The sequence below is a fragment of the Amblyomma mixtum genome, chromosome 7 (genome assembly GCF_055824585.1).
Source record: "Amblyomma mixtum isolate Tamu chromosome 7, ASM5582458v1, whole genome shotgun sequence".
In the NCBI taxonomy this organism is placed as follows: Eukaryota; Metazoa; Arthropoda; class Arachnida; order Ixodida; family Ixodidae; genus Amblyomma; species Amblyomma mixtum.
In genome coordinates this window covers 86408177-86424602 of record NC_143018.1, presented here as the reverse complement: position 1 = coordinate 86424602, position 16426 = coordinate 86408177, and the positions used below count along the sequence as shown (strand labels likewise).

General features: G+C 45.2%; 1 protein-coding gene across 1 annotated transcript; it reads right to left on the bottom strand.

The window, feature by feature from the left end:
* Nucleotides 1-251: 251 nt before the first annotated feature.
* LOC149336714 (2-Hydroxyacid oxidase 1-like) lies at nucleotides 252-15211 on the bottom strand. Its single transcript, XM_089554219.1, has 5 exons — nucleotides 15133-15211; nucleotides 14427-14518; nucleotides 7982-8140; nucleotides 5146-5215; nucleotides 252-364 (listed from the first exon to the last, which is right to left on the bottom strand). Exons 1-5 carry the CDS (start codon nucleotides 15209-15211, stop codon nucleotides 252-254), a joined length of 513 nt encoding a protein of 170 aa, XP_089410345.1.
* Nucleotides 15212-16426: the final 1215 nt, after the last annotated feature.

Sequence of the window (16426 nt, the reverse complement as noted above, 5' to 3'; positions counted from 1 at the left end):
CGCGTCCTACCCTGAAGGCAGAGCTTAAGTTTTCCCCGGCAACATTTTATCATACACTATCCCATGCAAACACATTTTTCACACATTCACCTTCTGAGAACGACGTAATCGTGCTGACAAAATTGCGTACACTTTTTGCTGACGCGACAGAGCCATGTAACGTTTTCACATTAATAACTAAGGCAGGTGCAAATCCACACATAAATTTCACTGATTTATTTTTTCGCGCCATGCACGCGTGACCCTGCCAGCTAGAGTGCGTTCCTGCAGGCTCTTTGTATTGGCACAGCACCTCGTAGCTGCCCCCTGTAGTGTTCCTCATGCATGACGAAGTCTTCGCAGAGGTCCTTAATGTCAGGGCAGCCTAGAAAAAAAAGGAAATGGAAGCTTTGTTCAGGAAAAAGAATGCCGGCGCCGTCTGGAAGACGTTGAAGTAACGAGCGTTAGCTCTTCGGTAGCGCCATCTATTGTCCATGTGATGTACTGCCACATGATTAGGCTACTTTCCCATACCTTGCGGCGAGTGGGCGCCTAACGGTTTGAGGTCGGATATTTGTGACAAATTTGGGCCGAAAGAGTTTTTCGGCTGTTTAGAGGGCTATTTTTCCTTACCTGAAGGCGGTAGGTGCCCGGTCGCCATGAGGTACGGAACTGTGAGCAGACGAGTGCTGACGACATGGCCGCCGTGTTAAGCCTAACCACAAGTAAATATCTACCTAATTACACAATACTGGTGTCTAACATGTCCTACTCATCGAGCGTACGCATATCCATTACTTAGATCATGATGTTATCGATTAGTTAATTATAAGGAATTAAATGTAAGCATAGCCATAACTAAATATTAACTTCATTAGTTAATTTCGCTGTCTAACCTGTTCTACTCATATAGAGAATTCCAAATATCTAATTCGTTTTATGACGCTTCGTTATTTACTGAGTTAAACGCGATTAAACATTGTCATGTGACTAGCTAATTATGGCGTCACAAAATCAGTGACCTCACCATTGACCAATTCGATATACTAATGACGTCAGCAGTCAATCACCAGTTGGGTTGCTCTATCGATTTACTATGGGGGCCGCCATCTGGAATTCCTCTGAGTTGGAAAATTGAACGCCGAAAGTCGGTGGTAGCAGACCCCCCAGAAGTCGAGAAACGTGATGAATAAGTGCTAACGCTCTTAAAATAAATCACTGCGCATTCTAATCCTTGATGCGTGCATTACACATTGCAATAACTCATTGAGGTTGCATGGTATTTACTGTTTGCACAAGGGGAATGTACATTCGTCAACACACTTGTCTAGAACACACGAGCAATGCAGTCTGTGGTACTTTTATTGCAATCGCCGCTGCCTGGAGGGTTTGATACAGCTTTTGAAGCCATGAGCGATGAAGCATGATCCACAGAAATTTTCATGCTCCATATGGTCCTGTTTCGAGCCGCAGACCACACGTAACCCACACAAGTATGCATATCGGTGCTCTGTTCGAGCACTCTAGACAGGTCTGCGGATGACTTCGCATTCGCGAACGTTTTACAAGCGTTCTTGCAAGAGCAATAGTAGAAGACTCATTAATTTAGGTTTGTTTCAGCATGTGCAGTAAATTACTGCAAGTATTCGAGCCTTTATGAAAGTTGATGCTGTCCGAAGAATTATTTCTCGTCCCAAAAATGTATATATACGACGGAGCAGTCATCAAGCCCGGAAGAGAAATGTCTCGTACTTAAGCGTAGTGCTCAAGCTCTTCCCGAGCTTGAACAAGCTGGTGGATGAGTAAATTCACACTCTGCACAAGCAAAACTGGGAAGGGACCACCACGATGAACTCGCAAATAACTTCAGGAATAAATAAATCGTACAATTTTTTTAGTTCCTGACGAAGATAAATCGGACTTGGGGTGTCATAGATTTTGCAGGCACTGCTCCCAATCTGTGCCGCATGGCGACAGAAAAACAGGTGTTCAGAATGTGTGATACGAGTTGAAACTTGGTTCAGCGCAAAAGACGAACACAACGAAAGAAAACCACACACACGGAGCGCTACTAACAACTGATTTATTGGAAATGCAAGAAACACATTTATAGTCTTCACACGCATGCGCACAATTGGGCGGCTCCAGGCAACAGTTTTAGATGGCTCACACTTATCTAAGCTCACATTATGTCACTGAAGAAAGCGAGGGAACCAGAAAGGGTAGATAACTCAGAACATGAAAATGACAAAAGGAAAAGATATGGATGGGATATGACCGAAACAGTTCGAGAATCGACAGACGAAAAAGAAACGGGCCAGGATGTTACATGACGTTATATGACGTTGTCCAAAAACATTCGCTCAGCCGAGTACAAACTTATGGAAGGGTCACTGATGCACTGGCTAGATTTTTTAAGAATATGAAAGGCCTCCAAAATAACTCTTGATTTTGTGCTTTTACTTCTTCCTAAAACCTTTGCTTCTTTGAACCGCGGCGCACAGCTGCACCCCATTACGTGCGAAACTAGATTCGCAAGCTTATCTTGATGTAACAAATTTTGAGCATGCTCTCTTAAACGGTCATTGATGCAACGCCCTGTCTGCCCAATATAACACTTTCCACAGGACAGGAGGATCTTGTAAACCACTCTTAAAGCACATTTGACGAAGGCTTCATGTTGCTTTTTGCAACCGCGCTCACCGTCACCGCAGATGCGGGGGCACAGCTCCGCCAACTTATTTGGCGCGGAGAATACAAGAGGCACTTTGTGCCTGCTGGCCACTTTTTTGAGATTAGTTTTGGTTTGGTTTATGGGGTTTAACGTCCCAAAGCGACTAAGGCTATGAGAGACACCGTAGTGGAGGGCTCCGGAAATTTTGACCACCTGGGGTTCTTTAACGTGCACTGACATCGCACAGTACACGGGCCTCTAGAATTTCTCATCAAAAGAAATTGAATCGCCGCAGCCGGAATCGAACCCGCGTCTTTCGGGTCAGCAGCCGAGCACCATAACCACTGAGCCACCGTGGCGGCTTTTTTGAGATTATGTGACACCTTATGAATATAAGGCATCCTCAGGTTTGGGCTTTCCGCGTTCAGTTGCAGCCACGTTTCGTCGAGGGCGAAACTTCTTCAGGAGGGTTTCGGCTACTGCCGTAAGGACCGAGCAAGGGAAGCCTGCGGCCAAAACCCTGCGCACCTGATGGTTGAAACTGGCATGCATCTTGTTCGGACACGATTTCCGAAGCGCGGATTCAAGGCAGAGCATTGATACTGCTCTCTTAACGGTCTTAGAGTGGGACGAATCATATTGCAAGAGTTCCTTCTTCGCGCGTGGGAAATACGCCCAACAGGTGTGTCCCGCACCAAACCTCAACCTCAGGTCTAAAAAGCGTATCTCACCATTCTGGGGAAGTTCATGCGTAAAGGTCAGGCCTTTACCGTGCTCGTTAAAAGCTCTTAAGACATCACCAACGGAATCCTCAATGATTGACTTAAAAGGGGTTTTTAAAAAGATTAAAAAGTCGTCGACATATCTAAAAACCTTTAAAACCGGGCCTCCGATAAAAGCCTCCTACAAAAGGCGATCAACATAAGCTAACAAAATATCACATAAAATAGGAGCCACAAAGGTCCTTATGTAAATTCCGTTGCGCTGCAGAAACGGCTGCTTTTCAAAAAGGATAAAAGTAACACTCAAATAACGATAAGAGTGTAACCTTTTCTCAGCCTCGAAAGCTAGCCTACGATAACTTAATGAGTTGTGACAAGCCATGTTTAAAATCCAACCAACAATATGCCACTCAGGCCATTTCTTTATCCAAAATTTTGAAGAGGTCTGATAATTTATTCATTGCTTTCCTTGGTAACCGTACAGGTCATCGTGATTACTAGTCTGCTTTTGTATTCTCTGACAACCACTGACTACGCGCTTACTCTGAAAGGGCTTCGTATAACATTGGAGAGATGCTGTTTTCTTCGTTCTGGATATTGCTGGATCATTGGACTGCGTGAATAACATAACGTATGTCTAGCGAACACAATATATGATTAACAAAACAGCATCAATCTAAATGTCCCTCCATAGCACCTCGCAGTAAATATTCAAGGCTTGAAAACAAAAAAAAAGCAGATAGACTTCTCGTCATTTCTTGGACCACGGTTTCAACGTGTGCGAGGGCTTTGACTATAGTAGCAAATAATAAATTACCGGCGTACAAAATAATATAAAACTAATAAAACAAAGATAATATGCATTTTAATGATCACCTTAGGTGTACGAAATCTACACCCGGATTATCGAGCATGCCACAAATCAGCGCTCCGCATTAGATAATACCAAGTGGCTATATTTATTGGGAATAAAAATCTTAGTTCTCGAGGGTGGCGTTTATTTTCGCGTAAAAGAAATTCTCTGTATGTTTGCCCTTTTCGAAATGTGACTCTCACCATAGCCGAGGTGGAGTCATATCATTCCGATTCATGCTTATTGATTAGTTATCGGTCTTCTGCTTTCATAATTGTAGAGTAGCCGTTGTCAGTAACTATTCATAAGATGTGGAAGCTGCAAGCGGTTGTGTGTGGCTAAAGTGGGAGGGGGAGAAGGGTCGGGGTTAGGGTAGGCCTTAGTCACGCCCTACAGTGCGTCACGCGTGCTACGTACGACCGCTTATCCTTTCATTATTATTCATTCACTCAAGGCACGCGTATGGTGTAACAGACGCAGCGACGGGGGCAGGGCTATAATAGGGAAGAGTTGGAACCCGTGGCGTTAAGGAGTGTCGCTGTTGTGTTCGAAACAAACGCCGGGGGATTTTGTCATGACGTCATGTGTTAAAATGCCAACGTAAACGACGCCATATAAAGGGGAGAGGTGGCTTTAGCAGCTGTACCTGTGAAACATGCTTGCTTCGACATGAATGTTAACCCGCGAACCCACACTCAACAACAGAACGTACAGGCGGCTACCAGCGGCGCCCCGGGCACGACGATCTGTGGACATAGCACAGGGGTGAAATGCCTATTCATGAGGAGGATAACTACCATTAACAATTGTTGAATGAGGAGGTAAGGCCTCTGCGGAATAGCATATCTGGCTGGAAGAACATCAAACTGGAAACGAAGTTCGGGCAGGAACGCTAAATAAAATGAAAAGTCCCTCACCTAGTAGCCGCATGGTGCGCTCCAGCTCTTCTTTCAAAATGTTCAATACCTTTGCAACACCTTGGGTACCCTGCGAAGCGAAAAAATTGGGCGTCACCTTGCAGGTGTGGTAATCAGTGTACGTGCTAGCGACAGCGCGAACTAGCGCCTGTTGTCGATCATTTGAATCTATACAGTACTAACTTTACTTCGCATTCAACAAAAGGACTTATTCCAAAAAAAAGTAACTATGAAATTTGCCTTAACTTTAGCGCAATATCTGCCTTGAACATTTTTTACACCCGCGCAAGACCGGACGGAAGAATAGTAGGCTTGGGTACACAGTTTGAACTACCAATTAGTGATTGTAGAGTATGACACTGAAAACAAGAAGTCATTCCGTGCGATATAGCAGCTGCACTCATATGCGGCAATCTGTAAATAATCGAGTTCGTGACTCAAAACAGAATTTTGCCTTGTATGACTTCTCAGAGTTCCGGCTGGTAAGAGGCTTTACCGGCGTTCCTTTCATAATATTATTCTCTCATTACTAGGTTCTAAAAATCATTCCAAACGGCAGTGCTCTTACCGAAATTGTTTTGCCAACCAATAGGCTCATTGCGACTCTGAAGACAAAACTGCATCGCTACCTCGTCGCCGACTTCGAGCTACGTGTTTGCTGACAGCATAAGTTGTAGTCTCTTCTTCAACATAGTGTACTGCCTCCATTCTATAATTTTTCTTTCTTCATTCGAGCGAAACATTCCTTGATAAGCCCAAATACTGTGACGCTGTGGTTTCCTGATCCTAATGGCCCGCTCACCCGATTTATCTCAGAGGAATCCTAGTGCATGCCAGGAAACACAAGCCTTGTACAATACAGGCATGTCATACCCAACAATTCGGGACAAAAGAATTTTTCAGCGGGCAACTGCTTATGAACGCAATTTTTTCATATGATGTAAGATACCACTATCACAATAAACTATTCGCAGATCGCCCGATGGCATTCTTGAATTTATTCTGTGAACGTTTTTGCTGTCGTCAAAAGCGTTCCCCATTGGCTTTCTAAGGCAGTCTTAACTGCTCTATGCAGTCAATGGAAACACTTTCAAAGAAAAATGTCAGAAGAATAGATCATTACCTTCAATATTTCCATGACATTCAATTTTCAAAGTTTTTGTCCGCGAATATTGGACATATACGCAAGCTAAGCAAGTCATCAAACTAACGATTTTGAATTTAGAATGAGAATAAAACCTGAATCATTAAGTGACTACTCCGGCTGTACCAACCATTCTCGTTGTACGTCACTTCTGTTCACTCAGTATTTGACGCAGCACCTGCCCAACTGTGGTTGAGAAACAGACCAAAGCCAGCGTCTTTCAGGATCAAGAATAAAGCTGCGCCTAACTGAACACCACCTCAGAGTTTGCAGTGCACGTTACTCCAAATCATTTCCGGTGGTACAAATCAGCATTTGTTGCGCCCGATAAGCATAAGATGGCTTAGTTAGCTTGCGTGGTTGATCGAGTAACGAGGGCATACGGTGGTTTGTTTTGAGCCTTGGAGTAGGAACAATTTTCGCCACGTATTGCTTTACCGAGATCCAAGATTCCCCATTTTGAGTATTTATTCCTGACGGAGTTTCGATAATCTACTATCTTCGGCATTTTATTGTATTGTATTTTCGTTCTGTGAACGTTCCGCAAACAACATAAGCATCCAACTGCGAATATTCTGTGAAAGTTGTGTGTCTTTCTCTTTGCACTTTTTCTTGCGCTTAGGTGAATTCTGACTGACGTGTAGTCGGATACAACTCAAGCATGCAGCGGTGAATGCCCGTGAAAGGATGCCATGCCACCAATAGCATCGAGTGGTTCTCACGTCTTTGCACCTGATCCCTGAGAGTGACATCGGAAATGAATGGCAAATTCCTCGATGGAATGCGGCTAACTTAGAGAATATGACAATCGGTACACGTCAGTAGCCGGAGGTCATGCTTTCGGGGCACATTTGAGGCTCCACTTTTGAGTTGTATCCCTCTATAGTTCCTTCATAAAGCCAATTAGCGAAATTCAACAGATGGTGTCGTCCACTATGAGTTGGGAATCAAGCTTTTGGGGCCGTCTTGCTCCTTTTGTTTCTAATCTGTATAAATATGGACACAAACATCGAGAGTCGGTGCCATATAGAACGCCGTACTTAGTAATTGCGAACACTGGATCACAGACATGGAGAAAGTTGAGGCACAAAGCTGCTGCGTGCTCCGCCGAGAGTCAAACAAGCAGGTGGCCATGTGACAGTGAGTAGACATGAGAAGTTTGGCACAATAAAAGCACTTATTTCGACACACAGGTTTTATGGGGCGCTATTTATACTGGTAGAATCAGTGTAACTCTGGCGAATTAGTAATTTCTCTGCATCTTCAGATGTTCAAAACTGGCCCATCTCTCCGATTAGTGCGGTCTGTCTGACGCGGTAGCCGTGAGGACGCTTCTGAAGCTAGAAGTGCGTATTTATACTTTTTTTTTCGCGCGGATATACAGAGCATAAGGACCTCTACAGCTGCTGAGAAAGGTTCTGTTTGCAGTGCTCGCAGAGTTCGCTCAAGATGATCCAGTATGCCCAAATCGTCACACAGTGGACTGCATACTTCTAGAAGACATAAGAGGCCTGGAACTGTTGCGCTTAGTCCAGCCCTGTCTCGTCTCGCTTTTTTATACTAAGGGCATTTCTGCCACAGAGCTGAAGCTGGAAACAGTTGGCGTGTGGTTTTATGGCGCAAAAGCGACTAAGGCTATGTTGCGCCGCTCGCAGAGTCTGGAACTGGTGGGGAACATGAAAATGCGCATACGTCGTATGCGAGTCCCCAGAGCACGGGCCTGCCTACGAACACGGCCCTTGCGCCGAGCGAGAGTGACTTGGCCACGTCGCCCCCGGAGCGCACTCCGCTATCCAGGTACACCTCCATGCGGTCGCCCACGGCAGCCACCACCTCGGGCAATGCATCGATCTGCGACACAGAGAAAAAAAATAACTTTACTAGACGGCCCCGTACGGTGCCCTGGCACTAAGTGGTCGAGGTTTCGGCTGATGGTCCTGGTGGTCGAGTGCTCGCCCAGCACATAGGTAAAGGGCCGCCTAAAGTGCAACAAGATTGGGCGGAGTGAACCAGGCTGCGTTACGTAACTCTGTCAAGAATAAGCGTGGGTTACAGGGAATGCATTGTGGTGATTGAGGTCGCGGCCGACAGCATGCTTGTTTACGGTAACAGTATGTATCCTATACCCTACAGGGGAGTTGGCCCGGGCATTGAGGCTCTGGAAGTTTTAGAAGCGGCAGGGCAGAGAATTAATTTCTGAGAGCGGCTGTGTGTCTTCGATTGCTTCACTGATATGCCGATGATGTGCACCTCGTCCAGATTAATATCAGGAAAGTCGAATAGGCGATAGATTAGGTAAAGTGCGTAAGCGCTGTCGTTCGCGAAACTGATTTTCAATTCTTCTTCGCCAAGGCTCTTACCGATGTCCCCAATAATAAACAAAAAAAAGTGAAGAATGCTGTGGTTGCCTGTGCACTGATGAATACCAATGGCCAAGAAGACATGGGTAAGGCATAGGGCACTCATTCATTCATCAGGTATACAATGAGGGGCGAAGAGTGATCATCATATAAAAGGACTCAAATTTAACCAATATTCGAACGTTATCGGAATTCTCTCTCCGTCGTTCTGTTTAGGTTGGCAGCCACTATGATGTCGGAAAACAAATAAAGTGGGAGCCAAATGTAGTAATAAAATACATGCGTGCATTCCTTCACTCACTCACTCACTCACTCACTCACTCACTCACTCACTCACTCACTCACTCACTCACTCACTCACTCACTTCACACACTCACTCACTCACTCACACACACACACACACGCGCACGCGCGCACGCACGCACGCACGCACACACACACACACACACACACACACACACACACACACACACACACACACACACACACACACACACACACACACACACACACACACACACACACACACGCACACACACACACAAGCAACGGTCAATACACACCAGGTGTTTGTGGGCAGATTAAGTAATTCTGAAAATACGTTTCTTTTTCTCAGGTAAAAATGTGGCTTCTCCAGCACAGTATTACCAGTTTTGGCGGACACAAGGAAAACCATATCATCATCATCATCATCATCAGCCTGACTATGCCCACTGCAGGGCAAGGGCCACTCCCATTTCTCTCCAATCAAGCTGTCCTTCGCCAGTTGCGGCCACCATATCCCCGCAACCATCTTAATTTCATCTGCCCACCTAACTCTTTGCCGCAACCTCCTAAGCTGCCTTCACTTGGAATCCACTCCGTTACCCTTAAAGATCAGCAGTTATCTTGCATTCGCATTACATGCTCTGGCCAGGCCCACTTCTTCCTCTTGATTTCGACTAGGATGCCATTAACCCGCATTTGTTCCCTATCCAACTCCGCCCGCTTCGGATCTCCGAGCTCGCTGCGTTGTCCTTAACTTAAGCTGAACCCTCTTTGTTAGCCTCCACGTTTCTGCCCCATAGGTGAGTACCGGTAAGATACAGCTGTTGTATACTTTTCTCTAGAGGGGTATTCGTAAGCTACCATTCATGATCTGAGAGAAGCTGCCATATGCGCTCCACCCCATTCTTATTCTTCTAGTTATTTCCCTCTCATGATCCGGATCTGCGGTCACTACCTGCCCTAAGTAGACATATTCTGCTACTACTTCCAGCACCTCGGTACCAATTGCGAACTGCTGTTCCCTTGCTAGACTGTTGAATATTTTTTTGGTTTCGTGCATGTTAATTTTTAGCCACACTGTTCTCCTCTGCCTGTCTAACTCATTGACCATGCTTTGCAGCTCATGACCTGAGTGACTTAGCAAGGCAATATCATCAGCGAATGGCAGATTACTTAGGTATTCTTCATTAACTCTTATCCCCAACTGTTCCCATTTCAAGCCTCGAAATACCTCCTGTAAACATGCGGTAATTAGCATAGGCGAGATCGTGTCTCCGTGCCTGACACCTTTTTTTATAGGAATTTTATCGCTGACTTGATGGAGAACTACGGTTTGGTTTGGTTTGGTTTATGGGGTATAACGTCGCAAAGCAACTAAGGCTATGAGAGACGAGACGCCGTAGTGGAGGGCTCCGGAAATTTCGACCACCTGGGGTTCTTTGACGTGCACTGACATCGCACAGTACAAGGGCCTCTAGAATTTCTCCTCCAAAGAAATTCAGCCGCCGCGGCCGGGATCGAACCCGCGTCTTTCGGCTCAGCAGCCGAGCACCATAACCACTGAGCCACCGCGGCGGCTGGAGAACTACGATAGCTGTGCAATCGTTATAGATATCTTCCAATATTTTCGCGTAACACTCTTCTCCACCCTGATTCCGCATTTCATGCATGAGAGCTGAGGTTTGTACTGAGTCGAATGCTTTCTCGTAATAAATTAACGCTATATATAGGGGCTGGTTATAGTCTGCGCATTCCTCTATTACCTGATTGATAGCGTGAATATGGTCTATTGTTGAGTATCCCTTGCGAAAGCCTGCCTGATCATTTGGTTGACTGAAGTCTAAGGTTGTCCTGACTCTATTAGTGATTACCTTAGTAAATACCTTGTCGGCAACAGACAGTAAGCTGATCGGTCTGTAATTCTTCAAGTCCTTGACGTCTCCTTTCTTATGAATTAAGATAATGTTAGAGTTTTGCCAACCTCTAGGTATGCTCGAGGTCACAAAATATTGCTTAAGAAAAACAGTGAATTGTTTAAGTAGTAAACTGGTTAACAAATTATTTTTATTAACTTTTTAACGATCAGCATTAGGCGCTTAATTGCAATTAGAGATTTGTAGCCTGCCGTTAAGAATATATATCTTTTTAGAGTTCTGAAAATTCGATTACCCCTGGCTGTGTGGCTCAACAAAATTTGGCTTTTTTGACTAGTTACGTGCACTGGAAAGGTTTCTTTGACTGCATGCTTTTCGAAAGCGCATGTATTTTGGAACGATGCAGCCAAATTTTGTCGAGCCGCAGCGCCGAGGATAATCGTGTTTTCGAAATTCTAAAAATTCATATAGCTAGTATTACTAGCGACTAGGTACTAATCTCTGTTTGCAACTAGGCACCTAACTCTATAATAGTTTGGTTTGGTTTGGTTTGGTTTGGTGTTTATTGTCTTTAAAAATGAAAGGGGAAGCCAAAGGAAAAGGCGGTAGGCCTGACTAGGCCTTGGCTCTCTGATACAGGCGGCAGCAAACAGCTTTAGCGCCTATGTAGCACAAACAATGACACCAAATAATATAACAACAATATGACACAAGCAAGCACCAGGTATAATAACCTCTAGAGAAAAACAGTTGCGCGGGGGCCCACCATTTCGCTCTTGAAAAAATCTATGTCATGAGGGAAACCTGCCACTCCTGCAGGCCGGAGAAATGTTTTAGACGGCGCTTTTTGCTTATGTCCGCCCCAAACACTTATTCTTGCTGTCGAACACAAACTGTTTAGTAGAAACACAGTCTCAGTGAGTGAGAGACTTTCTACTATTGCTCTGGCTGCACCGAGACCTATCTCAAGTTATAAACAAAATACTCGCTGTATGTATAGCTGGTGCCATCTGTTGCGGACGCAACAAATCAATAACGCTATGTTTTCAAAGGTGAGAGAAAACTTGCAATAAGATTTAGTGTTTAAGATAGAAAAATAATTGTTCGACGAAAATGCGCACCCTGGCAGAAAAGACATCCCGCCAGCAACTATGACCGTAAGTAAAGCAATGTACTTTCGGCGACTGTGATTATTGAGCAGGTATCGGCTTCCCTGAGGTCCATGGACACTTTGGAGACAAATGATAGCCTCGGCCCTAAAATGTAGCGAGCCGCGCATGGAAAACAAAAGTGGAACTGTGGCTACCATAGGAATCCTAAACCATAGGAATGGCTGTTGGCTTCTCTCATAGGAATCCTAAAGTGTAACTCGACACATGGTCACCAACTAGATGCTCCCATCTGGCACCAGTAGCGAATATCGCGCATTTTATGGGATATTTTCACTCGTATCTCTGTGAGAAAAGCCATAGAATACGATGACAGGCGGCGGTAAAATGTTGGTACTGGTGGCCTACTTTTATAAAAATTTGAAACATATCTTAGAAATGCTTCCTGCGCCCAAACCTGCATGGTCTGACGACCGTTGGAAATTGCTGGAGTGTACCAAGCAATGAAGGTTTGTCGCGGCACAGTTCTAGATGTGTAGCGCTATGCGAGATGTGATGGCAGGCACGCAGACTAAAACCATTTGCCTAGATTTTCTAGTGGTGCTTATTGAAAGAAGTGCATCGGTGGAAGCTATAGGTAGCCCGACAAATATCTGACCGGGACAAAAAAACCTTAGGGGGAATAAAAATGCTTGTGGTGGATTTGACTGCATATGATAAACTATGAACAGAAACTTGCCGATATATCTGAAGAGTAAATATACAAGCGGCGTACGTGCTATAGCAATAATACTCGCGAAAAAAGTTTGAACGCTACTGATCAAGTTCGACCTGTGAGCAAGAACAGTACAGTCATCTTTGGAAAGGAAATGTATAGCTCTAACATGAAATAGGTTTGGTTTTGTGCGGTTTAACGTCCCAAAGCAACTAACGCTATGAGAGACGCCGTAGTGAAGGGCTCCGGAAATTTCGACCACCTGGGGTTCTTTAACGTGCACTGACATCGCACAGCACACGGGCCTCTGGAATTTTTCCTCCAAAGAAATTCTAGCCGCTGCGGCCGGGATCGAACCCGCGTCTTTTGGGTCAGCAGCCGAGCACCATAGCCATAGAGTAACACAGGCTAGAGAATTAAAACGTGAGCTTGCAATGGGGCTGAAGTAAAAAGGAGGGCACAGGCTTCAAGGGAGACCAACAATGCGCCGAGCGGTCTCAGCGTTACGCGGCCGAGGGTACACTAGAGGAAAGAAACATAAGAAGGGGTAACACACACTTAAGTGAGGTGAGATAGTTTGTGCGAGGAGCACAGCACCTACTGCAATGCGCTGCTGATTAGGGATCATTCGGAAAAGGCTTTGGTCCTGCAGAGGTGTTAACCCGGCTGTTGGGGATGAAAATAATTTGTGGGAACAGTGTGAGGAAAAATTAGCAGACGCTTTAGCACGTATATGCGCGGAATATCGTGCAGTAGCACTTATCTTTGACATTTGACGATGTCAAAGGTCAAGGTCAAAGGCCAAGTTATGGTCACGGGTGATGTCAAAACAAATGATAAAGCTTTAGGTTGAAAGCGTTTACCATAAAGATCTTCGACCTAAAGGCCTTCACCAAGGACCGTTACTCGAAAAGCATTTACCCTGCACAATTTCACCCTAAGGAGATTTGACTAAAGGCGTTGAATATAAAGGCCTTCAAAATAAGAATTTTATTGCCTTTAACTAAATCGCTATCAGAGACTTTAGGGATGTATTTAAGATTTCTCGAGATACGCAAAATGCGGATAGTAGCGCTATTCTACTAAAAAGTGGAGCGCTTTGCCGAGATAGAAAAAGGGAACAGAGGGCGTAAAAACACGAACTTCCCTGCAACGCTACCCTCGACAAGAAAAGATTAGGAATCAATGATTGTGCACTGGAAATAGCGCACACAAGGAGCAGTGCTTCAGAACACAGTTTCATAAGAAGGCGATGCACAGATTTAAACTGGTAATATTTGGAGAAGCAAGAATTTTTCGGATGTCCGTAGTTAAAAGTGGCTGGCTGGACAGATTGTATACGCGTAATAATTGTGTCTTGTATCACACATGAGTGGAAGAAAAGAGTTTGTAATGATATACGAGAAACTACAATTGTTAATCACTACTTAGGACGACTCGATGTTCCCAGAATAAACATTGGTTGGAGTCTGTAGAAAAGAAGTCTACTGTAGTGCACATAGCCTCTTTAGTTACCTCAATAGATTTTTCAGGCTAAGATGTGAAGTTGATGTCAAGTTGTTTCCGGCAGTGAAGATTGTAGAAGTGAGTTTTCATCACTTTTAACAGGATGGGGTAGCAGACACAACTTAGCTGCCCAGTAGAGAGTTCAAGTGCTTCCTTCATTTTGATCTCAACCAGGCAACATGATGCTTTGGAGGTAGTGGAATTGTTTTGTAACAGTTCTACTATCGTCTCATACTCATTTTTTCTTTGTAGTTACGCTTCAGGTGTTCGTAAACAATCGGCGTTTTTCTTTCTCATGCACTCACCGTGGCCGGGGTTCCGTCGAGCTGGCGTCCGCCGTGGTTGGATACAATGACAGCGGAGGCCCCGTGGCGGTACGCTGCCAGTGCTGCCTCGGCTACAGCGAAATAAAGGACGAGGAAGAATAGACATCAGTTGCACCCCGGGAAGACCCCGGGTGACCAGTCTTCGCTGGTTCATCGGGTTGGCGGCTAGCGGAGCGTCCTCCCGCAAAGAGTGGGATGGGCTTAGGTTGGGGCCGTACGCGTGCGGTTGCCGCCCGTTGAGGCCTGCCAGCCGGTACATTGAGTGGGGTGCAGTGTTAAATAGGCCAACTGTAGTAAAGGTAGTTTAGGCGTAGGTACTGCAGATGCGCCTGACAGAAGGGGTCCACATCGCGATTTTTGCATAATTTTGTGGCACCGCCTTCCGGTCACTGCAGTATCCTGAGATGCATTGCATGACAATACATTAAATAATTAATCGAGCAGTAACGGAAGCTGCTGTTTGTACGCAGTTGACCAACGTTGCGACTAACGGGCTTCATAATAACAGTGAATCTGGAAAAGCCGATTGCGACAATGACGGCGCTCAGAATTCAATATTGTAATACCCGACTTCGCTCTTCTCATAGCTTCGTTGTTTTAGTATAAAAATCTATAAAAGAATTAATTTTCTCTAAAATGAAACATGTCTCACTTCGGTGGCCTGCGCCTGAAATTCACTACTCACCGGTGAGAACACCCTTGACAACCACGGGCAGCTCCGAGAGGCTCCGCAACCAATCCAGATCCTTCAAAGTGGCCGCCATCTTGGCGTCCATTCCAGGCGAATTCCCGCTGTGATCTCTCTCGGTACTGGACGTGCTGTTGTGGAATGAGGCCTGCACGTTTGCGAAACTGCGAAGCCCACAAAGACATTGAATTTTGCGACTAATGCTTTAATACAGGGGAATGTACAAATTGATCGGAGCGCTTGACATTTCCGTCATTGTTAAAATGGCATTAGACACGTAATTATGAATAAGCAAAGCCGTAGAGTAGTTTAAATGTTTTAACATGTTGTGTTTGAAAATTTTATCGCATGACAAATTGCTATAAAAACACACTGAAGATATAAGTTAGCCATAGTATTTACCCTTTACACCCGAAAGACAATAGGAGGCATGAACTTCAGAACGCGAACAAGCATACTGCGCCGAAGTGATTGTCTCGAAGCCACGAAAGTTTTTGGAGTGAAAGCTACTGAGCTGCTAAATGCGAAAATTTTGAGATGTGTAGGTTTCGTTGTCACCGCGTTTACAGGAATGAATGGACTTGTGTTTGGATTCTGGTACCACGTCTGGTTAGTCTTTCAACCACCATGTACTCAGAAGAGAGACGAGTTTTAGATTCACTGGGACTGGGCTTGAGGCTGACCCGTTATTTCTTGCCATTGCGAAGCGCCTTTCCACCGTCTGATTCACTGCCAGAGGCTGGACATTGCAATAACAATCGAGAAAACTAACGTCATCTAGCGGAAAAAACTGAATGACTTTTCGGTGTTGTGGGCTAAATTGAGGCAAAAAAGATCCTACTACACTACTGCACTGTTGAAAACTAGGCAACCTGTCTGGACAATCCTCTCCCTTATTTTTAGGAAATTATGATATGTAGCTAAGCCACCGGGAGGAAAGCGCGAGCAACTTCCATCCCGGCTAATTGGAGAAACCTCCGCTGAAGCCCTAACTGCGCCTCCAACCACTGTGAACGCAGTTGGAGGAGGAATTGGCGCTAGCGTCAGTAATAGACAACAAGATCTGACCGCAAAAAGTTTCTGAACGGGGAAAAGATCGTACTCTTCCTATCCCTTTTGAATTTCTCACCCGCGACGCCTTGGAAACCATCCCTCAACCTTTGCGTGCTTCTCGAACTCCGTCAGTCCCGCTGTCTCGGGCGTTGTCGCCTGCTTTGCGGCGCCGTTCACAGACAGGTTTGACGTCGTGTTGCTTTATGTGTTAGTGATGTCGGTGCTGAGACAGCTACTG